The sequence below is a fragment of the Drosophila subobscura genome, chromosome O (genome assembly GCF_008121235.1).
Source record: "Drosophila subobscura isolate 14011-0131.10 chromosome O, UCBerk_Dsub_1.0, whole genome shotgun sequence".
Taxonomy (NCBI): Eukaryota; Metazoa; Arthropoda; class Insecta; order Diptera; family Drosophilidae; genus Drosophila; species Drosophila subobscura.
Genome location: NC_048533.1, coordinates 5,884,861 through 5,910,333, shown reverse-complemented (window position 1 = coordinate 5,910,333; position 25,473 = coordinate 5,884,861). Strand labels below are relative to the sequence as shown.

General features: G+C 39.7%; 1 protein-coding gene across 12 annotated transcripts in view; it reads right to left on the bottom strand.

Annotated features, from left to right (window-relative positions):
• The window catches only part of LOC117898952 (serine/arginine repetitive matrix protein 1), a 31,297-nt gene extending 6,722 nt beyond the window's left edge, over positions 1-24,575 (bottom strand). For 2 of the 12 annotated variants that reach the window (XM_034808684.1, XM_034808679.1), the window contains exons 1-11: positions 24,415-24,575; positions 23,451-23,861; positions 7,989-8,097; positions 7,758-7,888; positions 6,215-6,331; positions 4,676-4,991; positions 2,447-2,507; positions 1,912-2,176; positions 1,725-1,843; positions 1,476-1,657; positions 1,243-1,416 (exon numbers count right to left, since the gene is read on the bottom strand). In XM_034808684.1, the coding sequence (XP_034664575.1) occupies positions 1,243-1,416; positions 1,476-1,657; positions 1,725-1,843; positions 1,912-2,176; positions 2,447-2,507; positions 4,676-4,991; positions 6,215-6,331; positions 7,758-7,888; positions 7,989-8,097; positions 23,451-23,507 (1,531 nt within the window). In that variant the 5' untranslated portion in view covers positions 23,508-23,861; positions 24,415-24,575. The remainder of the gene's footprint in view (positions 1-1,242; positions 1,417-1,475; positions 1,658-1,724; positions 1,844-1,911; positions 2,177-2,446; positions 2,508-4,675; positions 4,992-6,214; positions 6,332-7,757; positions 7,889-7,988; positions 8,098-23,450; positions 23,862-24,414) is intronic. The other 10 variants (XM_034808681.1, XM_034808683.1, XM_034808688.1 and 7 more) reach the window with 7 other exon arrangements.
• Between the last annotated feature and the right edge of the window lie 898 nt (positions 24,576-25,473).

The window sequence follows — 25,473 nt, the reverse complement described above, 5'->3', positions numbered from 1 at the left end:
CGCAATTTTCAGTAAAATTTCTTATTGTTAATGTTTTTTTTTTCTCTACTGATGAAGTTTTGTGGTGGTGTGAATTATTGTACAAGATTATTTGGTGTTATTGCAAGGTACTACAAATAAATAGTCCTTTGATGGTTCAATCTGGCAGAAAGTCAAATGTCTAGTGCGTATTAAAGTTCTAAAACGAATTCTGGCAACCTTTCTTATATTCTGTGAATATCTTTTAACTTAATCATTTATCTTATCTCTCTACCATTGCATACCGCGAACTTAGCCTCAATTTTCATGGAAATAAGGGCTTCAATTTATCAAAAATAAAGACACGACTTATATATGCCTTAGCTAAGCCTAGCATAAATTTATTTTAATCCCAGTCCTTGTCTCATTATAGGAAACATGATGGACAGTTTAATAAATGGAATAACTCAAATATAACTAAAAACCTCTGCTGACTAGCTAAAATTTCAATTAATTCCTGTTAAGTATCTGAGTCATAATTGAACATTTTTAATACAGCTCACATTTAAATTAAATAAATTATCAACAGCTTATTTTCCCCCATCTTCAGGTATCTTGTTACCAAAAACAACAATGAAGCAATATATACACCATATACAAGCGATATGAACATGAGGGCCACACATCGATCGAAGTAGCCTTAACTTAAAATTCAAAAACATAGGATAAACTTCATCACTTAAAATTTAAGTAAGTATCTGCAAAATTTTCTCTACAAAATTGTCTCTTAAATGAATAACATCATTGGAAGGTCTTTTCTCAGAACCAAGATCTCAAAGTAAATAGAAATATAAATACTTATAACAAGGAAACTACATACAAGTTTTGTGCAAAAAAATCTCATAGCCCAACAAGTAGTCTTCGGTGCACTCTCGAAAAGGATGTGAAACAAATCGAATCCTTCGCAAAGAGTGGAATGGAAAATATATATGCAAATCAAATGATTGAAGCATTTGAGCAAACTATCAAATGAGCAAAAACGGAAATCAGGATAACGGGGCGTATACTTATTGTTTGGAGCGTGTGTGCAATTGTTCTGTGACAGCTTCTGTGTTGCACTTATGGAAGTGTGTATTTTTTGTGTACTTGTGTCATTTTGTTGCTTAGAAAGTAAATTTGTCTATTTCAGCTATTGTTAATTTTTTTCGGTATTGGATGTGTATATAACTTCTTTTGAATTCGAGAGTATATAAGACGAAGAGCAAAAGAAGAAGGGCTACTCACATTTCAGAACCTTTTTGGGACTGCCCTTTTGGGGACTGCCCTTCTGAGGTGATCCATGCCTGGAGAGAGCCGTCTTCTTGGGACTACCTCTCTGCGATTCCGATTCCCTCTTGGTTATGGCTGGCATTAATTTCTCACGGGTCGGCGAAGGCAACAATGCGCCCTCTTCCACATCTGAAAAGATTCAGACATTAGTGGATTGAATATATGAAAAATCTATGGGATAGACCAACCCGGACCCGTGGTGCGTTCTAAATGATGGCGTATATTACTAAAACGCGCTGGCAGTGCTGAAATCTCATCTTTATTATCAACCAAATAGGCTTGACCAGGAACTCGGGGCTTAAGTGGTGTCTTCGGCAATGGTGCTGATTTCTTATTATTTTCCTGATCCTTCTCCTCCTTTGTAATGGGTCTTTGATGGGGGATTTCAAATATATGTTCTTATAAGGTTCATTTAAAATTATATTATTAAGTAGTACCTATGCACAGTAGAAGCTAAAGATAATGCTGAAAGTGAGCTGCGCCTTGAAACCTGATCCCATAGATCCTTTTGCTTCTTGTACAATTCCGGATCAATTTCCCTGCCCCAACCACGGCTCTACAAAGCAAAACGTTTGAAGACAAGTTAAAGGAATATATAGGGGGAATTTATATTAATACTCCTACCTTATATTCCCCTGCCTTTTTGCGTAGCTCAACCATATCCTTAAACCACAAATCCAAATTCGGTTTAGAGTGAGGCGGATCGGTGCCATTCATGACCACCACTTGGCCGGCATCGGCTGAATGTCCATGCTTATTGTCCACCTCATCCTTGAAAGCGGCATCGGCAAAGCCAAAGTTCTCCTTTTTCGTAATAAAATGATTCAGACGCTCGTGATCGATGGCCTGCGAGAAAGGACGTGACTTGCGCTCCACGATGGTCACTTGTCTGAGAAAAACAAAAACAAAAGCAAAAGATCATTAGCCTCGGGAAAAACGATGCAATCTTTAAGAAAAGAAGGGAACGACTGTGCATCTCGATGGCTGTTGACATGCAACACTTTGCAACATGCATGTGGATGAGTGGGAGATTGAGATGTGATGCTGCTGATTTCGGGTTTCGGGTCTACATGAAGAGGACATCATCAAATGAGAATGGCAGAAGCTCTGACTGTCGATTGGGTTTATCTAAAGTGAGGTTAAGCAAACGTGTACATACTTCTCGTGTGTTTTTCTATCATCCGTATCGCTAACCAACGGCTCCAACTCATGAAGAGTAGCTGAAAGCACACAGATATGAAATTTAATGCTGCAATCCACACACGATCGAAAGCTTTATACAGATTCATCCTGCATGTACATTAAGATAATCGAAAATATATATAAGTATATTTATAGGATAACTAAAGGTGGAAATAAAGGAGCTTTTGTAAATGTTAGTTTTAATTTTTTTCTTCATTTTCTTTTGCAAAGTGTCTAAGTTTTTGGAACTCAATCGAACAAAGTATTCAGGTGATCTTTTATTAATTGTACAGCAAATAAATGAGCCGGAAGCAGCGCCTTGGTGGGTTAGTGGTTTAGTGGTTCAGTGGTTTGGTGGGTGGCTTTTACTCTTCGGGTGTTTATTGGCAAATGCAAAAAGAAAAAAACTTTAAATAAAAATCAAATTTGTGTGTTTTGTTTGGGTTGGCATTGAAACAAAAAAAGAATAAAATTATATGTCGAAAATGACTTGGTTGAAGCGTGTTTGGCATGGGTTATCCTTCAATTTTGGGTTTGCTTTTTTTTTTAGAATATAGAACGAAATTCAAACCAATTTTTTGTTTTATATTTGATGTATAAATTCGAGTTGAATGCACCTTATTAGTAATATTTTTTTAGTATCTGTAAGCACTACATCCAATTTTTTGTACACTATTTGAAGCTCGTTTCGCTGTAAGCTCAAGGCGTCGCAAGACCAAAAGCAGAACATTTGTTGCATTTTGAAGCCAATACTATTCACTGAGATGCAGATGCACTTAAAGATTTAGCAGATATATAGAGTAAGGGGATAATGGTATTTCTATTTCCGTTTCCGTTTCGCCTTACCTATGCGCTTGCACTGTAAATTTTTGTTGTTGAGAATATTCATGTTAAAGCCCCCTGCCAATTACCCTAACTGAATGATATGTGTATAATGTGTATACGATATACATATGTATATATGTTATGACTGACTGATGGATTGGATGGTTATTTGTGGTATGACACTCTAATTCCGTTTCACACATGCAACGTAACTAAGGCCAACAACTCCTATTCCTCGAACTGAACTGAAAATACTTATAAAAGGTATCACACAACCTCTGCGGCCACAACATGCTCCGACTACACTTTCGCTAGTTCATCAATTGATCCATTCATCACGTTTAAATTGCATTGACATCCATTGACATTCATTAGTCATTATAGTTGAAGCACGTACTCGTATTTGAGTTCATTTGGGTTCTCATTCAAGGCAATTTAACGCTTAGTATGAATAGAAAATTTATGTGTGTGTGTTTGTTTTTTTTTTTGGTTTCGTTAGCACTAATATAAATGAAATTTAGTTCAACACTTACGTCAGCTTTTGGCTAAAAAGATATTCTTGAATGTGTTTTTAACTTTTTTTTATATGTATGTTTAGTTTTCGGTTTTTCTTTGTTAAGGAATTTAGCATAATTTCGTTCTATATGAAATAGATTTGAAAGACGGTAAAAGTATTTTGCTAACTGCTTGAAATGAAAAAGTAAACATTAGTCCATAAAAGCGTTCAACAAAATATTGGCTTGTATATACAGAAATCATAAAAAAAACAAATATTAATAAGTTATACTAGGAATAATACGAGTATCTATCTTAAGGCTGAGAGCACTGTATACATATGTATATATATTTAAAGAGGTATATATATGATAAAGCATAAATTTACGACGTGTACATAAAAAACTTGATTTGATTCGCATTTTTTCAATAAATTGTATTTTTTTGTGGCAGTGCTGAGAGGTAGAGAAAAGTTTTAGCTACATTTACCAACACTATTCAACAAAGATTTCTATTCGATTTTTTGTTTGTTTTTTGATCAATGCTGCTGCCACTGCACAAAATTTTCATTTCAAAATCATCTTGAAAAATAAACATTTACTTTTTCCACACACATAAAGGTAGGTTAGTAACAAAAGTTAGTTTTTGTTTCGTGAATTAGTTGGTTACGTAAAGAAAATGATTAGAAATCAAATGGAAATTCATTTTAGTAGTACGCTCATTCTTTTTTTTTTTTGTTATTGGATTGTTTTTAGTATTACAAATAGAGTATTATTTGAAAGAAACTATGCGCTAATAGGAAATGTATTCTTTATCAGATTTTTGTTTGTTTTTTGGTTTTTAGTATTTTAAATAAATGCTTAGCGACGACAATTTGTTGTCGCACCTTCTTTCTGATTTGTTGTACGTTTTTTATGCACCGTTGGTAGACCTGCACCCATCACTGAATGATGGGTTTGACTGTGGCCGTGGGTCTGGGTCTGGTTTAGACTCTGATTCTGGCTCTGAGTGTGACTGTGGCTCTGACTGGATCGCAGGGCGCCCAATGAGATACTCTTTCGAGGGTAATCGCCGGCCGCGGCCTTAGACGTCGCCTCGCCGCCGCCCTTAATCCGCCGGACATTCGGCCAAACGAATTGCAGGCGGTACTCTGTGCTCAGTTTTGAGATGGTCTTTCGAAATAGGCCATTTGACTCACCCGCCTGCGAAATATAAGAGCAGAAATAACACATAACGCAAAAGGGGTTGACAAATTAAAGGAGAGAAAGAAAGAGAAAAGAAAGAGCATTGCATTGTCGCATTGAGTGTGAGAATCGGTTATATAAATATTATAGTTTACGTAAATATTTTCATTGTTATATAGACGATGATCAGAGCACACATGTAACATAGAGAATATGGAGACGAGACCGTGTGTTAGTCATGGGATAGTCATGAAGAAATGGAGAACGAGAACGAGAAAGAGAAAGAGAAGAAATACACACAATACAAGTATAAATTGTAAATTTGGAATATTTATCACTAATTGATTGTTTAATATTCGGTTCAAAATTATTGATTAATGTGGATATATTTACGGTTATATTAAAATAATAATTACAATATATTCATACCCTCCAATCAATTTTTAGATTCAGATATCGACATGCACTACACAAATCAGATACAGAACTTCCACAGAGCGATACAAGTATTGAAAAGATATCAAGTATGCACAAATAGGAAGTGCCTGAATGGTGGCAACAAAAAATAAATCAATATACAACTTATGCAAATGTTGAAGAGTTTTACAGATTAAAATTGTACATTCAGGTCGAGTACATGGCTGACTAACTGACAGACGGACTTACTGTCTGACAACTCAATGGCACATCTACACACTGTATGAAAGTACATACAAATGTTACCCATTGCCGCAAATGGCGAGACGAGTTACAGAATGTTCAACAACATGTTCAGCACATGGAAAATGGCCAATAAAAGGGCCCAGAAAAGTTATAGACACGAATGGAGGAGGGTAGACGGACATTCAGGCTAATAGACAGGACAGGCGACAGGACTAATAGAAATTGTTGCGCGTCGGACGGCTCGCCGTTCCAGGCCCAGTCCCAGTCGCAGGTCCCGGCTCAATGGTCCGAAGCGCATCCCATCACTGATCGGAAATAAAAGACAGTTTTTTCTCGCTTTTTCAAGCTTCTTTTTGAGAGGGTTCTTTATGTGGCGCCACGAAAGAAGTGGCACACAAAATGATAGGCGTTGCCCCAGCAGATGTATTTCCGATGGGAGTCTTCTTCTAATGAGATTCAAAAATGATGTCTGCAAACTGATACCGACATGCATCTCATTCAAAACTCAAAGCAAGTATAACTAACAGTCAGATAGTCTGATAATAGATGGGAATCCAATCCATTTGACAATTGTGTACCTGTTTTCTTGTGGCTCCATCGATCTCCGTTGCAGCGGGATAGGCACGTCCATTGGGCACAACGGGTGGTCCCTCCGATTTGCTGCGACGCGAAGGTGTCGCGCCCCGCTCCTCCGACTGCAAAAACACATACAAAATACACACACACATAAATATGTATATACCCATACAGTACGATGTATAGTTAATTAGTTGGTCATTAATATTACGCATACGCCCTGTTGACGTGCGTCATCAGGTGAAACTCAATTAATTATGTATTGTCAGGGTGTGCATGACAAAAGCACACAGACCATACGCTTGGCTACAGCTATCTCGAATGTCCTTGCAGCATGTGCCGCTCGCTGTTTGCCTCATTATTAATTAGTCTACAGAGAAGCAGGAAAGGACTCCCTCCACCCCAACTTATATGAGATTTCTTGTACCGTGTTTGTGTGTGTAGGTGTGTGTGCTTTTTGTGGCACTTTTGCGAGCACCACACCACGACTTAAACGAATTAACCCTAATGCTAATCCTGGCGTAAAGGCAACCCCCATTCAAATGCAAAAGTAAATGCCAGTACACGGAACTCCAACAAAAAAAAAAACTTATGACCAGAGAATGCCCTTTAATAGCTAATTAAAATGAAAATAAAATAAAAAATATCACGGATAATTAAATTGAATGGCGTTTCACAAGTGTTTTTTAATGACGACACATCAAATGGCATTGCGATTGCATGGCAAACGATTAAATAACCAACCAGATTATAGAGTATAACAAATATACCACTCTGCATTGGACTTTTTTTTTCACTTTTCTATTTCCCTCATGGACCTCTTCAAATGTCAAAAGAGCATTAAGTGTGTATGTGGGCCATAAAATTAAAATACCATTATATACTCGTATGTACATATGTGGAAGTCCTTCTCTTAGAATTTTATTCTAACTCGTTCATGGGCACAGCGAAATGCACAATATTTTTTGCATTTTTATGTGCAGACATCCTGAGCTTCGTCTACGAGTATTCCCATTAGGATTTAAATTTAAAAGAATATTACGTGATTGCATTAGGAAAATTAAACGTGAGAAATATTTGGGATCACATAACATAAGCCCCACATAAGGTAAGGTTGTTAATACTAATTACAGTTCTCTTTAATAAAGAAAAATGTGAGAATATAACTGGAGCGAAGAAAAGGTATAAAAGAAGTATTCTCTTAATATTAAATGGAATAACTTTAATATTTGGCATTCTCCCCTATCTTATGTCTGGAAATACCTTCGATTTTCTTCTTTTTTATTGACAACCTCATTTTACTCGAATTTCTCCACATAATAAATATGAACAATTCCCAAAGATTTTCCCTGCCAATCCACTCCTCATACATAATCTCTGCCTAGAGTGCAAGCCCAACGAGTCATCCTCTGTCTCTGAGTGTGCCTCTCTGAGTATAAATATATCTTGCACCTGGCGCATTTTCCGTATGGGGAAGGTCATGGCAAGGTGAAGTGGAGGCTCTGCGAGTCGAGTGAAATATGGATTAAGGGATGAGACACTTACCCTCGCCAGGCGATGTGCACTGGCATCTCGTCGTGCATCTGTATATTCCGAACCTATAATAAACTCGTGCGATTTATATGCTAATTCTGGACATTTTTTCCGACGCGGCATTGACGGCTCATTTGTCGGACCTGCAAATGCAGAAAATCCAAGGAAATCCAATGAGCAAGAGATCCATAAACAAGACTCTGTGACATGTGCTCCAAGAGAAATGTCTTTCCATATACACACCATCAAATTGACTTTGATTTGGGGCTGGCGCCCGTCGCACAACCTCTGGCCGCGAATTGCCCGTAAATTCATGCCAACGATAAGTGCTCCGATACTCCGAGTGGAGCTGCTGGAAAGAAAAGAAATAGATATACCAGGTTAAATCAGGCCTTAAATGGTGTGTTTTATGCACGTATTTTTATTAAAGAGTGTCCTTGCCAGTGACAATGGTCGATTTTAACAATTAAAAGCAGGATTTAAACAAATGATTTCGAATGGTAAACTATTAAGAGTTCCATTGGGGAGAACTACGACCAAGGAAACCCCTTTATTTGGATTTTTGTTGAATACACATTTTTGAACAGATACAAATTGAAGTTCGTTTGAATTGTTGAATTTTTTTGGCAGCAGCCATTACTAAAAACTAAACCCTTTTTAATGTTCTTCTACTTCACATAATTCCAATCCTAGCGCTTTAATGGCTTCTGCGAACAACTAACTATCTACTATCCTGTAGACTGATTCCTGCTCTTTATATAATTCAACACGATACCGCATACCCCGCCATTAATGGAGGTTGCTCTATTCATAAAAATAATTACAAGTACCAGCACACGCATGACAACCAAACAATGGAAACCAAAAGCCACACCACAGTCACATATGCCTGACATGGAAATATTTTCATTTGCCGTGGTCAGAACCGAGAGAACCCCAAACCCCTCCGGCCAGAACCGAACCAATTGGCCAGTTAGTCAAACGGGTTTCGGGCGCTCGGCCAAACTGCGGTTTGTGTCGCATTTCAATGCAGCAAACAGTCCAAATGTCCTCCCACTTTCTATCCATTGCGACTGCAGCCATTTGATAATTGCGACAACTGCCAGTATAAAGGAAAATCCATATTAATAGCCAATTTTTCCCCTAGCACCAACAAAAATTACTGGTACATAGAGCCAATGTTTTTATGGCTACGCCAACCGCGTATCGATTCTTAACCAAAGGACGTTAAGACACTTGCATGTAAGCTGTAAATTGGGTTGAAAACTCCACGGAAAGCCCTTCAAGGCAAGCGACTGTGAGACATTTTCAGGACATTCTAGTGAAGCAGTCAGGACAGCAGTCGATTTAATTATGCCTCCACTTGGAGCGGAGTTCCTTACCGTTTTCATTTCAAAGGAATTTATATCTACAGTAAGCTTAACGTTCGTTGTCTCCTTCGTCGTTTCCTGTCCCACTTTCTGTGTGTGTTGGGGAGCGCAAAATAATTGGCTTTCAACACGCAATGTCAAAAGCTAAAGTACATTACTCATTTACTCTTTGGTTTTCTTTTTTCTCTGGTCTAGTTTTAATTTTTAAACAGATAGCAAAAGCTAAGCTAATTGGAAGCCATCAACAAAGGTCATGTTAGCTTTTAAATGTACCAACAAAATCCTCACATTGAATGATTGAATATCTAAAGAGGTTGTCAAGGTTTTTATTGGTGTTGAATATATATTTATTTTATTTTTTAAAGAGATTTCTAGCAATCATAGGATTTAATGGTAAGTCTGATCATAAGGTAAATTTTAATATTAGTTTCTTAAGTGATTTCATATTCAAACATTTTTTGAGACTCATTGAAAGATGTTTGTTTAAGTCAATGTTGCATTCAAGTGCTTATATTCTCAGTCGCATTTATTTCAAGTGCGGACTTCTTGGCAAAGCTCAAGTATTAAATTGTATGATTAGACAAAAGTCCCTTAATTCACGGCTTAAATAATAAATAATTCATTCATGGGTTCATTTAAACCCACCTCCTTCGGCACTCAATAAACCATAACTTCACTGAATTAACCACCACATTGTGGTTTTATTATGGAAAAACTCACTCTCTCTCTCTCTATTAGAAACTTCCCATTAATTAATTCTTGTTCTTCAATCAATGACCTCTTGACCAATTAACCCAATTGCTGCCAAAACCTCTTCTTCCGTCTAGACGCAAACACTCGTGTTATCGACAAACACTTCAACTCCCCATAGGAAAACCAAGCAATTAAAAACTCCATTACAAATCAATTCCTTGTGTAATAAATAAGGATTATTTGGCAGGGGTTAAACCACCTTTAAAAGAGTGTGTTAGAGTGGCGCAACCACTCCTAATACCATATTCCGCCCGACACGCACTTCGTGCATAATTTAGTCGTTTGCCGTGTGCCGGTAGCTCACTTTAATCGAGCCTCGACTGAAGGAGTGATACCATGCCGGTCTATGGAGAGGTCTATCAAGAGGTGAGGCCTACTATGAGGTTCGTTTGTCATATGAATTGGCAGTTGATGTCAGGGGCGTCGCCATCGAGCATGATGCTAATGGTTTGTACGCTATTCGATGGAGGACTTTGGCTGAGGTATTGGATGGGTACTCGAGTGAGCCACGTGTCTGGCTCTCACACCTGCCTCACACACATTGTTAGGTACTATATTTATTGGCCATCCAATGTACTCGTATCTCTTCTGCAGCTGCAACAATTTATTATGGGTATGGAGGGGTGTGACAGCAGAAGAAAAAACATACATATATTTCGCACTCTGATTTATGTTTCGTGGTGGCACCAATTGATTGCGGTTGCACTCTGGCATAAATATTTAAATATGGTTTTACTTTTGGTAGGTCTATTAAAAATGTATATGCCGCAAAACTACATTTATGCCATCCGTTTAAATTGTGTGGGGAAAACATTTTACTTAAAATTTTCCAACTTTTATGCTAGAGAAGGAGACAATCCCACTGCAGGGAGACATTCAGCCGCAGACGCAGTCGGTAGTCGGTCTACGTGTCTGCTCAGTGATGTTGAAGTGCTGATAAGCCTGGTGACATCTCAACTATCCCACAGAGAGTGCCAGACAGGCCAGAGAGACATGAGATGAGCAGGGTTGACATATTTTAATTAAAATTTTAAATTCTGAAGAGTTTAACTATGATTTAAGAGCGGAAATACTCTCAATCCAAGTGCATTTTTTTAGGCGGTTGAAGCTTTTGCCACTTACACGGTACTTGCTTTTGCCAAATGTTCAGGTTTGTGTGGTAACACTTACTATCGTATAAATAAATTAATAATTAATAAGAGTTTATGAAGTGCAGCTACATAGCCTAGCTACCCTGGATCAATGCACCAATTTGTCGGGTTTCCTATTCTATAAATAATCAATGGTACTGTTAATTTTCCCCCACAGCCTTAAAGAATGCTTTTCTTGTGTTTGACAAATTTATGGGATATCGTACGAGAATGTGAGTATGAGTGCAATATTTTTCATGGCATGCTCATGGCGTCAGTTTACACTGCACCATAATCCGTACAAACCCAAAACACGAACACTGAATACATATTTATAACAGGCACTATGTGAGTGTGTGTATGTGTGTGGTTGTCTGTGAGTATTTGAAGAGTATTCGTGTGCGTGTTTAATCTACCCAAAGGGACCTTTCAAGTTTTATGCGGGCCAAAACAAGCAAAACGAGAAGGGACGTGTGAGACGCTTCTTACGCGTCACAACTTTTATACCCGGCACTCAGTACTACATCTGCACTTTAGCGGTTATTTGTCCAGTTTTACATTTTTTCTTCATCTGTCATCTACATCAACAACACTACTCACACCAACACGCTCCTTTAGCTCGCCACCCTCCCCTAGAAACTAACTGCAGAGTCGCGGCAGAGTCAGCGGCAGAGGCAGCGGCAGAGGCAGAGGCAGTGACGTGTCAGGGCCAGGCCATAAACAGCGCGAAGCAGAGTGTAAATGCTGCGGGGCGGGGGGTGGGTTTGGCCACTGCAAACTAATTTCTTCATTGTGGCTATAATAATGATCCAATCGGATCCCAATTTGGTGATCTGATAGATATGGTCATTCCCTACGGAATGGCGTTTTTAGTTTTCTGTTATCTTCAAAATTGTAGATTTGGGAGGTTTTCGCCCTTTGCGGGGGCGGAAGGGGGCGGGCTCATTTTTGAAATACACTGGTTTCAGTGTGAGCATACAGCAGTCTGGTGCCAAAATTTGGTGGCTCTAGCTCTTATAGTCTCTGAGAACTAGCCGACAAACAAGACGGACGGACGGACAGACGGACAGACGGACAGACGGACAGACAGACATGGCTCAATCGACTCGGCTATTGATGCTGATCAAGAATATATATACTTTATGGGGTCGGAAACGTTTCCTTCTGTGCGTTACATACAACCGTTATCCGCACAAATACAATATACCCTATTTACTCTTCGAGTACCGGGTATAATGACACCTTAGAAGCATAGTTATCGCCTACCAGATCCCCCAGATCCTTGTTTTGCGGTCCTACATGGCGCACCGTCTGTGTGCTGGGTTTTGGTTTCTTTGAAGTGGAAACAAGCATTTCAGGGGAAGCAAAAGATAATTTTGCACACCAAAAGGTTTGTTTGAAGACTGTGTGAAAAGTTTGTTATATACATATACATATGTACGTTCGGGTAATATTCAATCCTTAAGCTGTGAGCACTGTTGCACTCTAACTTCTATCATGAAATTGAACATTGCCTCATTTAAAATGTTGCACTAAAGTTTTTCCCCACCATCAAACAGTAATTTAACTTATCTTAAATGTATATTGTTCAACAAACTTCCATTGTTTGTGCAACTTTTGGTGCGGCCCTCGTTTAGTTGTTTGTAAAGTTTTTCATTTACATTTAGTTTACGATGCATTTTTGCCATTTGACACCATTTTGTCTGGCAGAGACACCACCTGGTCTTAGTTTCGGACGACTATCCGTGTGCGCTTTCTTTTATGGTTTCCACCTGGCAAACCCTCCATGTCAGATACACACACACACACACTCAGAGGAGACACCTACTCTGGTGACCAGCTGTGTGGCTGACCGAACGAGCAGGTTGGATGTCTGCCACTGCCACTGGCCCACACACACAAACACACACACACTCTTTTCTGTGGTGCGTGCCTTTGTGCCACTGTGGTTTAGTTTAGCTCGATTGCTCAACTAACCAGCGCCTTTGGGGCCGGACCGGGTGGGGCTGGCTCTGGCTGGTACTTGTAGTTGGCTGCCAAGACTCGATGGATAGGCCTGACTTTATAGCCTCTGTGTCTCTTCTTGTTTGCATTTTGTCTGCAGCAGCAATTAATTCACTCAGGATTGGCCCCTGGCCCCAGGCAGAGGCAGGCCGGTGCTCCCGGCTCAAATTTAATTGCCTTACTCCTCCCTGTGTCTGCATTGAAATGAGACAGGCCCCAAAAAAGCACCAACACAGCCACCATGATGAAGATTGACTTGCAACCGGGGCTCCAGAGCAGCATACAAATGGCCATTTGGAGGTCAGCGCTTAATGAGGTGGTCCCGGGTCGGAGGTTGCTTTCATTAAATTAAAGAATGCTGCTCATTTGCATTTGCGACTCTCTCGCCCTCTCTCTGGCATTTTGCCTTCTTTTGGCCATAAATATGGATTAGGTTTCTCCCTGAAATGGGAGCAGAACAACCTGCTGACAACATTTAATTAGTTGCAAATTAATTTATACCCATTGCGAGGTTTTTTAATAAACTTGTACACAGAAAATAGTGTACAAGATGTAGTGGAAATGAGGAAAATGCAGTTCAAGAACTTTAAATGGAATATGGAAATGAGGGGAAATAAGTTGAGAAAGATTTTCCATAAATGCACAGAGAAGGAGTATACAAAGATGTTGTAGTACAAATCAGCAGTCTTGATATCCAATCATCGACTTTCAGAATTTTCTTTACTAACAAACCCAGAATTTGACTTTAACTTGATTAAAAACTCTCAATATTCATCTCAACAGAAACTAAAATTGATTGCAGTGGCAAAAACTTTACCAAATACTGGCACGAATTTCGTGCTCATCCTTTTATGCGGTTTTTTGTTGCCACAAAACTTTGGTTAAGGCCAATGGGCCACAGCTTTGCAACGAGTTGTGCAACAAAATTTAATGTCAACACACAATTAAGCTCCCGCCAGAAAAAAAAAATCCAAAAAATAAAACAACAACAAGGCGTTGAAAAGTTTCCATTAAATGCAATGCTCGGGGATATTTGCTTTCAGCCAAAAGTCGGAAAAACCACACAAACATATTGAATTAGGGGAAGGAGGGAAAACAGGGAGACAGACAGGAACCGGAACGACTGACGACTAGGGCGACAGCTGAAAAGTCATTTGTATGCAACCGCAAATAGGAGGACATTAAACTTTTAAGACGCTTTTATTGCACGTGTATCCTACCCTTCCATTTGTGCTCGGTCCTTCGACAGCTCTTCGACTGTGTGTCCTTTTCAATTCTAATCCATAGAAGTGTACCTTTCGACCGTATGGCTCTTCGCTCCTGGCAGTGACTGTGGCTCTTGGCTTGGGCTTTGATTTGACGGCTTAGCGGTGACATGTCTGTCGATGTGGCAATGTGCTTGATTTATATGGCCGCACGGGCCATGGGGCAAATCTCAGTAGCAAAAGACAAATTTCTATAAACTCTACATGGTTCTGCAACCCCGCCTGGACTTCATTTCATTTCACTCAGCTGCTGGGAAAATTCAGATACATTCATGTGCTGTCAGGCACGTTCCTGCAACATACTCGTACCTTTTGTGCCACAGGCATAAAAGCTGGCAACAGTCTCTGGTACATGGAATATGAAATTGGAAAGTTGCAGAAGTTTCTTAAGTGCATTTTTGGGATTCCCATTTGATGTCTCAATTTCCATTCAGTTCCTCTCCTCAATCTTGCAGTTGAACTGCAACCTTTTTGTGGAAATTAAAATCCGTTTAAGTTATCAAATTCCCATCCCTAGACACAAACAAAGCAAAAGGCAACTTTTCACACACACTTGAGCTGGAAAATTGCAGCACTTCCTGCAGCAATTTATGCTGGCGCAAACTTTTCACCTCCCCCACCGCCGCAGACAGAAGAGAGTCTGGTTTTTCTCCTCTCCCCCATATTTGTGGGTCTCAAATTATGTGCATAACAGTGCCGCCTCGAGGAAAATGCAGACTGAGAGGGGTGAGCCATATTTAATTGCATTTTCCTGTCTGTCCCTGAGACAAACTTCAAATGTCTGCAGCCGACAGCAGCAGCAGCAGCTTGAATGACGAGTTACTGAGTATCTGCGTATCTGTATCTGCATTCGCATCTGCATTTGCATCTTCTGTGCACTGCGCTGCTCTGCTCCGCTAAGCGTTATTCAATGTTAAACAATTAAAATGAAATTCGATGCCATGCTTGCACCCGCCTTCAGCTCCTAAAAAGAAGCAAAAGGAAAAACTATTTTCCGCCGCTTGTGCGTGCTTCGAAGCGTTTTCTGTGTTTTTGTTTTCCTGTGGAGGCGATTACCGCACGAGTGCATCTTGTCTCTGTGTGAGCGGGTGAGTGATTCTTTCAGTGTATACCAGTATGTGTGTGTGTGTGTGTGCGTTTGTGAACTGCTGTGCTTAGTGCACTCATGTGAATAACGACGATGACGACAAGGCGACATTGCCATCGATGGCACGCGCTTAGTTTACGATTTTGTAAGGTGCCCCAATACCCTGCCATGAGGTTAAGGGCAGCAGATAAAAATTTAATTGGGAAGAAGTATATTCGATGGAGAGATGATCACAAAATGGAGTCCATCCAATGGACTTTTCGTTTCCTTCAAAAGAGTTCATCATGAGGTTCTACAAATCTCTTAATTCCCTTAAATTTCAGCTTGCCTACAAAAAAAGGGCATTGCTAAGTCGTTACAACTCCACCAAATGCACCTTGCTTCCACATCGATTGGTAGCGCTGCCTTTGGAGTCTGTAGCTATCGATGACTTCAATGGAAGACACTGCATTGGACAGCTCATCAAAAGAGTATTAAAACACTCTTCTGCTGTCAAGTTTATAACTAAAAATAGTGTACTACAAATTCGTTTTCAGACCACTGAAAATCTACTCGAACTCTTACTATTTTGGTGGCTTTTCTCTACGTTTTGGGCGGCGTCTTTCCTGTTGGGTGGTCCTTCCTTGGGTGGTATCTTTATCAAGCCGCTGAATCTGCTGGCAATTTACAATTCCTCGGGGCAGCAATCAAAATGCATTCCCCAGGAAAATCTCCACTTATATAAGGACACCATAAACTTGCGTCAGCAAAAGGAAAGGAAAGCAAATGCCCAAAAAAGAAAACCAAAATATGACGTCAACTTCTTCCACTCTTGAGCATCCTCCTTCCAACCGAATGTTTCGTCATCTGCTGCGCATTCTTTTACGTTTCCACAAAACAAAGTCAAGTCATTATGCGATTTTCTCCAACCCAACAGAAAGGAAAACTTTTCGCTGTTTTTAGCGCATTAAGATTATTCTCAGGCTTTGTTCCTCCTTTTGAGACGGAAGTTGGCGCCATAAAATCATAAGCAAAACCAGGAAAAAAGGAAACGAAAAACGGAAAAAGTATGACTTAAATGCAGATTTTGTTTGTTTTGTTCTTTAGGTTTCTTGTTTCTGACAGATTTTTATGTGAATGTGCCTCAATTTGGGGCATGGGTGAACTAATTTGATTAATGTAATTGACAATTACAGTTTGAGTTTGTGGTCAAGCCATAAATTACATCACGTCTTACGTCAATGAACTGCCCGGCAATGAATTCTCTTTAATTCTATGTTTCTTTTTCATATAAGCTGAATTCTTACAAATAACTTTCTAGCCGAAGAAACTTTTATTCAAATTGCATTCTCTTGGCAATCGAACGCAATCCACCCTTTGCTTTCCCTGGCTTTGCCTTTGTGGTGTCTATGCCGGAAGTGGGCAATCGGAAGCCTTTATTTGGCGGTGATTTAGAGAAGGAAGACTGTAGCATAAAACACAAAGACAGACGATGAGTAATATATGCATTTATGCAATTTAGTTTGGCAACTTACATACATATATGATAAAATATGTAAATAGCTTTAACACCGCTTAAAATAGGAGATAAATAATATCTAAACAACAGAAAACAGATTAAGAAGTATAGAAACCTAAATACTTAAAGCATAACAATTAATGTCTAGGAATATATTTTATTTCAAAATTGACATTTATGGAATTCTTTTGGATATCTGCAGCCCATAGAAGGTTATCAGTTTTTTCTTTCCTATAAAATTGAATATAAGATTTTTCCGCCAGTGCACGTCTTCTTAGTTTTTATAAAAGGTCAAAAGAATTTGACAGAGGTCGAATCTCTGGGATTATGTTTTTCTCTTGTCATTTACGATTGGATGGTACATTGCGCAATCAGCAAACTTCAGCAGAACCAGTACTCCGTACTGAGTTGAACTTCGGATAACCTTCCACCGAGAGAGTTGGCTTATCCCTCAATGATGGCTGGCAATTGAAAACAACATGGGATGAACGAGTACGATGGTTGAATGCCATTAAGACAATGCAGCATAAAACGGCACTGCAGCATACAGAATAGGAATACAAATAGGTATATATACATATGTATGTATTTGTGTGTAAGTATGTATATATTCCTCCCTTCTTGCATGGCTGTGTGCAAATAATTGTCTATTGTGTGCGCTTATTTCTCTTATTCTTATTTTCGTATTTGTGCAGTGTATTTTCATTTTAGCTGCATATCAAATTGCAGCCAAGACTGAAGGCTGTGGCACAACAATTGTTGTGGCAAATGATCGTAATGCAGCATGGCATTGGGAGGTAAATAATATGAAATTATAGCCAGCCAGCGAATGACAAATTGCCAGACACAAGAAGACATTTTCACAAGGCATTTCTCTGCAGACTAGATGTAGCTTTTTTAGGATAAATACTTGGCTTTTATTTTGGAATTTCTTAACTTTTATTGAGATGACAGCAACTTTCCTTAAGCACAGCTGACTCTTGCATTTTTTAAACTGAAATTCCTTATGTTAAGCCAACTCCCAGTTGACTCTACTCTCGGGTTGTTCTGACATCATTCCCAATACTTTGCGAGTCTGCACATCCACATTCGCAAGCCAATTGGCAATGGATTCTCTTGCTTTTGCCAAGACCCGAAAGCTAACACATTACTTATAAGCAAATAAGGTCAAAATGAGGGGTAAAACATCTACTGGAACCCCATATCCCATATCCTAACCCTATCCCCTTCATGGCCACTTAAATATTTTACGCTTTTGTATTGTTGAGTAAAAGTTTTTTGCCCCACCATCGTTTTTGTGCCTTCTGTTGAACGCATAAAAAATGCATACGCACACGGTTTCCTCATATCGTTTATATAATGGGATTTCCACACACATACACACAAACTTATGTGTGTATATAGAGCACATTTTTAGGTTTTTATGGAAAATAAAAGAAAAGCGCAGCAAGAGGCAGTCACCAAGCACTCTAAGCGGAAAGCTGAAAGCGTTCAACATTTAACTTTTTATGCAAAAGAGTGCATTCTTTTTTTTGTGTGTGTTTTTTTGTTGCCCAAAGGTTGAACAAGTGGGCGTGTGAGGCTGCTGTCAAGGATTGCAAAAAAGAAAGAACATCTGGATTATAAGACTCGTATAAATATGCAGTTTTTTGCAGAAAGGTAGAAAGTAGAGATTCAACAATTTATGGCAGATTTAGAGGTACATTTACTCAGGGATTTTAATCTTTAATGGGTGGTCTTGAGTGAAGTTATTAGAGCTAAGTGAACAGGAGTTCGTTGTAGGAATTATTTTATAGAAAAATGTTCATACTATTCTATTAAATTGCAGCAAAATTAATCCAGTTTTAAGTGCTATTAAACATCGAAAACCCGGATTATTTTCCCATCATTTATAATGTTTTAATTAGCCCTGATTAACTCATTAAATAGGTTTAATGTGTCATTAGTGTCATAAACTATTGAAATTGACACTCTTGTCATTACCTGTTAAAAAATATTTATGCATCCTAGTGATTGCTGATTTTCATGCTCTTTTAATTTATGGTTTGCTCAATTTCTGATATCATATTACACAGTCTGGGAGCAGCCATTACACTTCCATAAACATCACCATTAGGGATTCCTTTTAGAGCTCTCCTTGACGCCTAGAATATCCCCCAAAACCGTCCAATGAAATTACTATCAACGTCAACAGCCGCATGCAACTTGGTCGCCAGCCAAGAGCCCCAACACTTTTGTGGGGAGAGGAGAGCGAGCACCCAAAGACTGCGTCACGGCAGAGCGAGGGCAGCCCCAATGCATAAAGCACCTGGCAGGCTGGCAGTCAGGCAGGGAGCCCGGCGACTGGCCCTGTAATCCATTCAGTTGCGAAGAGGAAATTATTATAATTGCATTAGTTCCAAAGGCAGAAAATTGAAATTGAAATACGTTAGACGATGTCGGGCATGGCCGGATGCTGATGGATGGGAAGATGGAAAGATTGGATGAGTGCTCACTGTACAGATGGCCAGATGGAAGGGTTGTGCCCCCAAGTTGACGTAATATCCCCTGGCTGAGGCGTGTCCTGGTTCCATATGGAACCAGTCACACGGTTAATGCTTACTTTTTTCCTTAAAAAATTAATCAAAACTAATAAAATCTCTGGTAATTCTTTTTTTTCTCCGGAGGGAGAGATGTTCTTAGCAGGATTAATCAGCCAAGACGGAAAGCATCAGCAAATTGCTTATAATTGGCATTAGATACTCATTACGTATACAATACGAGGCACCAGGCTTCAGAGGCATCAGCTCTGTCCCTGCGCTTTAATGGGAAAAGTTCTGTTTTATGTGTGTGTTCTCTGTACTCTTTATAATCGCCTGACATTGATGGGGCACGACTTGATAGACATTTCGTGCCTGTTTCGACGTTCGTGCGCAGTATTTTTAATGGCTGTCGATAGGGAAAATCAATACGGAAAATGATTCTTCTGATTAACACGGAATATGCCAGTCAACACACAGCAGGAATAATATCCAGAATACTCAGTTCGCAAGTCAGAGTCAAGGATCAATGGCCCATTGAAGCAAATTTGATCAATGAAAAACCAATTGACCATAAAAAGCCCTCCCACAAAAGGAACATTATTTAAGAGTCATACAAATATTTGCTCTAAAATTCCTAAAAATGTAAACAAAAACAAAAAAAAAAAGCAAAAATATATAAAAACTTCTGGGAAATGTAAAATTGTTATATGCCCTCCGCATGCAATGCTCTGATTTGCGTTGAAAATATGCAAATATCAAAATGAGTGAGTGACTGACGAAGGAGGAAACCTGAAAATACAATCGAAAGAGCCGGAAAAGCGAACACTGAGATGGAGTGGGAGGAAAACTCTCGTGCGACATGTGTTTCAGCATTTCAACTGTCAGGAGAAGGTTATATAAAGTGCAGGGCAAAAATGTTTGCCATTAGCTGGCACAAAAGTTAAACTCTCTCACAAATGTTTACACTTTTGAGGTGACCTTACTGGAGTGTAGTTTACATTTTTGATTTCGCACCAACCGCACCACCGAAAATGTTGACCTCAAGTAATTAGAAAAGTTTTGTGCTCCACCGACAGTCTACTCCATGGAGATTGCTGCCCACCAAAGGAACTTTTCACTCCTGCCAAATCCTCTAAGGATTCAGCTTTCAATTTGACTTTGATATTCCTCCCAACTTGCAGTTTGGTGTGGATTATGCTGCAGTGGAAGAAATACCCGCAAATTGCCTTCTTTAGATGCATTGAAGGGGTGACAGGGCTGGGAATTGCACACTTTGGATAGACAAATGCCAAATGAAATGCCAAGTTTTCCATTATGAATTCTTCGAGGAAATGTAAAACTCCAGCGGAGAGCTTAAAAATCAATCGCTTTTGAATTGGAAAATTGTTTGATTAGTTTTTTCTTTGCAGTTTAGTTTGAATAAAATGGAACTTTATTTAACCTTATCCATGTTCTTGGAGACTAACTTTTGCGAGTTATAAGTTTATACTTCGTATAAAAAGGATTCCTGATTCAATCTATTATATTTATGATTATTCTTCAATACATCTGTCCTTACTCTTTAAATTCTTTACTCCATTTAAGTCTATTCTATGTATTTCATTCTTAATTCTTAAGAGAATAGATTGAAGTGGAATCTATTCTCTTGTATTCCATTTTGTTATATTCTATTCTTATTTTCAAATCTAATTTCCTTTACGAATTTGCAACCATAAAAATATCTAATAGAAACATTTCCCCCACACTTCTTCCACACAAATTGCCAACACGTACAAAAATGAGTCAAAAAAAAAAAAAAAAACGAAGAGAAATGAATTTGGTAAGCATTCAAAGTGGAAAGTGGAAACTGTCAGGCAGGACTACTCATCCTCCTGCTTATCCCCACAGTTTCCTGCTCCCATAAGATAAGACGAGGAACAAAAGACAGCAGCAGCAGCAGCCACAGACAATGCTGCCATGGCAACCTCCAACAAGTGCGGATGTGGCTGCGGCTGTGACTGGAGGACTGTAGGAGTGGCGATAAACCCAGCATAAAATACGAGTAAGTGAAACTACTTATGCAGGAGCAAGCAGCTTCAACACAGTCCCTAGTCCTGGGGCCGACGCCCAGCTGACTGCATGGATCGATCCGAAGGAGCAGCCAGAAGCCAGAAGGAGCCATCATATGTGTGCGGGCGAATCGATAGGCGTGTGACTGACGACTGGCTGGCGACACATAGCCGGCACTTGTTGTTGTTGGTGCGACACAAAAAAATAAAGGAGGAGTCCGGTGGTGGGTGGTTGGCTGGATGGATGGTTGGTTGGCAGGGTGGTTGGGTGGCAAGGTGTTGCAATAAAAACTTTTGACTTCTGCCCTGACGCTGATGTAATACCGCAAGACGATTTTCCTTCCCTGCTGTACGTCATATGGTCGGACAAGCGGCGCAAAAAAAACAGCATGAACTTTGAATAAAACGCCGGCTGAAAAGGTGCTCTCTGGGAGATTTTACTCTCTTTATCTAGAGCTTCTTACTCTCATTCTCCACCTCTCTTTCCCCTAGTTTCTGCTTTCGTTTCTTCCTGCCTTCCACTCTCTCACTGTCGCACTCTCTCTCCGTTGCACATGCGCGAAATACAATTTGTGTGGCTCAACGCGTATTTGTGTAAAGTTTTTACTTGAAATTAGCCAGCGAATTGCATTTGGCTTTCCGTCCTTTATCTATGGAGGCCCCCTTTCCTCTGACATGTTGATGAATCAGCTGTTCTGCACAGCCATTGGAATGGCCTTAGTGGAACCTTCTTCCAAAGAGAGTGAGTGTCTGTCCATGCCATTCCATTGAGTGAGTGTTCCAGTGAGTGGCGACATTCATTTCGGTGTCGGTGTCGGTGTCTCGGGCCTGCTGCCGGTGGCTCCCTATAGTCCATGGGCACCGGGGCACCGTGGCACCCCGGCCGGCCACAGCTGGCTAGGTACCCGTGCCCCCGGCCACCGTGTTGGCACCGCTGTCTGTGCCACAAGCCATATGCTATTGATTTTCTGGTGGGCTCCTCTGCCTGCCTTTTTGGCCATTTTTCTTTGCCTTGGGTCTTCTGTTGGCCCGTGTTTCTCGGCTTACTTCGCGTTTTGCTGACGCGCTCGGTGTCGGCCGTAATGTCAGTTAATTTATTCTCCAGCCAGAGAATATTTTTGTTATTTACTTTATGTCTTCATAGTCGCACAACTAAACATATACCTATATATTCTTTTTGGTCTACTTTTTGGTTTGGAGTTGAGTTGTGGCTGCAAAAGTAAGTACGAATAATGTTGCATGACTCTCTGGCTTTGGCTTTGGGGCTGAATGTAATGACACTCCAAGGATTGTAAGGTGATATTGATCAAAGTTATGAAAGAACTGCAAGAAATACGACCAAAGGGAAATCAAAAGAGATGGATGATGGAACAAAATGGTAAGACAGAAGAGGCGTAAGGAGATTAAATGTCCATTTCTACGAATCTTCGATGCAGCAAAAATAATTAATCACTTTATGCGACGCTTTAGAATTTCATTAGAAACACCGACAATCATTTTGTTGAATTATGAAAGTCATTATTTACGATTAATTTCACTAATGCTCTGGAAAATATACTTCTAACCCCACAAAAAAACCCCTTCCCACATAATGTGGTATAAAATATTCATATATTTTTTTCGCCCGAAATCAAAAATGCACCCTAATCCCACAATTCTTTTTAGTCGAGTCATAACTCAGTCGAGCCCGGCTTCGAGTCACCCCATTTCCGAGGCACTGCATCCGCCATCCCTCACCCACAAACATCCCCATTCCCATTCACTTGTCGCCTGCAAGATTGCAATAAAAATCCATTACAAACGTACACTCTCCAACAAAAGACAGACACAACTGTCGACGATAAATCAAAAGGAAAGGGCTGTGACAATATAAATGCAAATGTTCGCAGTCTCTAAAGTGGGCTAAGAGGCTAGCAGAACGAAACGAAACGAGACCCTTAAAAACAGTCAGACAAATATGGCTTTCAATAGATTATAAAAAAGATAGGATTGGGGGTAAGGTAGGGGTATATGGGGGATACTACTCACCTTGTCGACCGGCATTGATGGGCACGCTCTGCACAGATTCCAGAATGAGCCAATCATAGGGAAATGCTTTTGATGTTGTACCAGAAAATACAAATTAAATTCAACACGCGCACGTAGGCTTATGTATATTCTTCCTTCTTAAAATTTAAGTTTACTTATTTTATTGCTTTTTTTTGTGTTTTCCTTTTGGGAGCAACAACCAGGGACACACACAGGGAATCACACGCGCTTTCAGTTAGCTTCCGTTTCCGCTCTATCTCTCTATGTGTGTATATCTCTCTCTCTGTCTATACCTCTCTTACTCTCTCACTTTCTCTCTCACTCTCTATACGCACACGCACCTGGATAATGCGTAGCGAAGAAAGTGCGTCTGTATTATTGTCATAGGCCGAAAAGTGTATAAGATTTTGCCTGGTTTTTAAAAAATGAAGAAAATGGAAGTGAGGAAAAGCATTGCATACCAGCAGGCGCCAGCCAACGGTACTTCTGTATTTTTTTTTACCGTTCCACTGATGATCTCATGCACAAACACGCACACACAAACCCCTGGCGCGGAATTTGTTCGAAAATTTTGATATAAGCCCACTGAATATCCTAGTAATTAGCCAATTAAAGGATTATAGCCAATGGGGAAAAACATTTTTACTGCCTATAAAAATCCCGTAGACTCGACACCCTCCCCTACCCTTCCCCTCGGCTAGCTCGTTCGTTCGTTAGTTGTATTGCTTTTATTTTTATGCCCTGGCAAATCGATATCTATTTTTCATGACAGCCCTGTGGTATGCATTTGCCGCCTCGCATTTCGACTGCAATTTTGCGATAATCTCTTGGTTTTTCTTTTCCTCGGATATGGCCACTGGAGCGAGACTTTTTTGTGGTTTACTTTACCCCGCGTCTTGAAGGGGGTCTACTGGGCATACAACAACAACAACAACATATATTAGAGGTTCACAAGAAAACACACTTTTTCAATTTGAATTGAGTTTTGCACTGCTGCTGCTTGTGGACTCTGCTGCTGCTGCTGCCTGCTATGCTTCTCCTTTGGTTATTCTTGGGATTTCTGTTGAGGGGTTTATTTTCACCGCAAAAACGTTGGCCACTCGACGACGGTACGAACACGAATGAGTCCCCAGCATGAACGTTGTTGAAGCACCCCAGCGCGTCGGCGTTGGAGTTGACGCAGGGCTTGGAAGTTCTCCGTTTCTCTGTCGTGAAAATCCGGTGGATTGCGGGGTGGCTACCCGCTTTATGGAAATTTTGATTGGAAATGGGAGAGAAAACATATGTTTGCAGGGGCGTCGCAGTGCCCAGTTCAATTTGTTGCCATTTCTCAGCAGAAGCATCTGAAAGTCGCGATAATTAAAACATTTTAAATGCTTAAACTTTTATTCAACCTGGTAAATTTGTTTAATCATCGATAAAAATAATTTTTTTCTTATTCCAGCAATCTGGCAGCCCCATAGAGGTGGTAAGAGCAAGTCCTGGAAACGAGCCTTTTTAGCTTTAACCTTATTTTGCAAACAAACTAATAAAGACAAGTCCTGAAAATTAGCCAATCTTGTGGAGAATTTAATGATTAATTGTATAAATTTATAGTTTTAGCGCGGAGATTCCTAACCAGCTAGTAATATCAAACAGAAGATCAAAGTCGAGGAAAATGAAATACGATTACGTTATCTGTGAGTGTGAACGTATATTGTTTTTGGTATATTTGAAACGAACCTCACCTTTGCTTAGGAAAAAAGTATTTATTTTCGAGATAACATTTTAAAGTACATGGCGGAAATAGAAAGTAAATAGGAAGAATTTTATATCTTAAGATGCTTCAAAGCAAAAAGCAATGTACGTATGTACGTACTTGATTTCAACCAATAAAATTTAGAGAGTATATACAAATAAAAGAAAAGAAATCAAATCAAAGAAACTGGTGATTAGTTAGATAATAATGAAAGGAGTAATTCCAATGTATACGCCGGAATCTAGCCCCAATTATGTTGTAAATATAGAAGAACTTCCCCCCAAA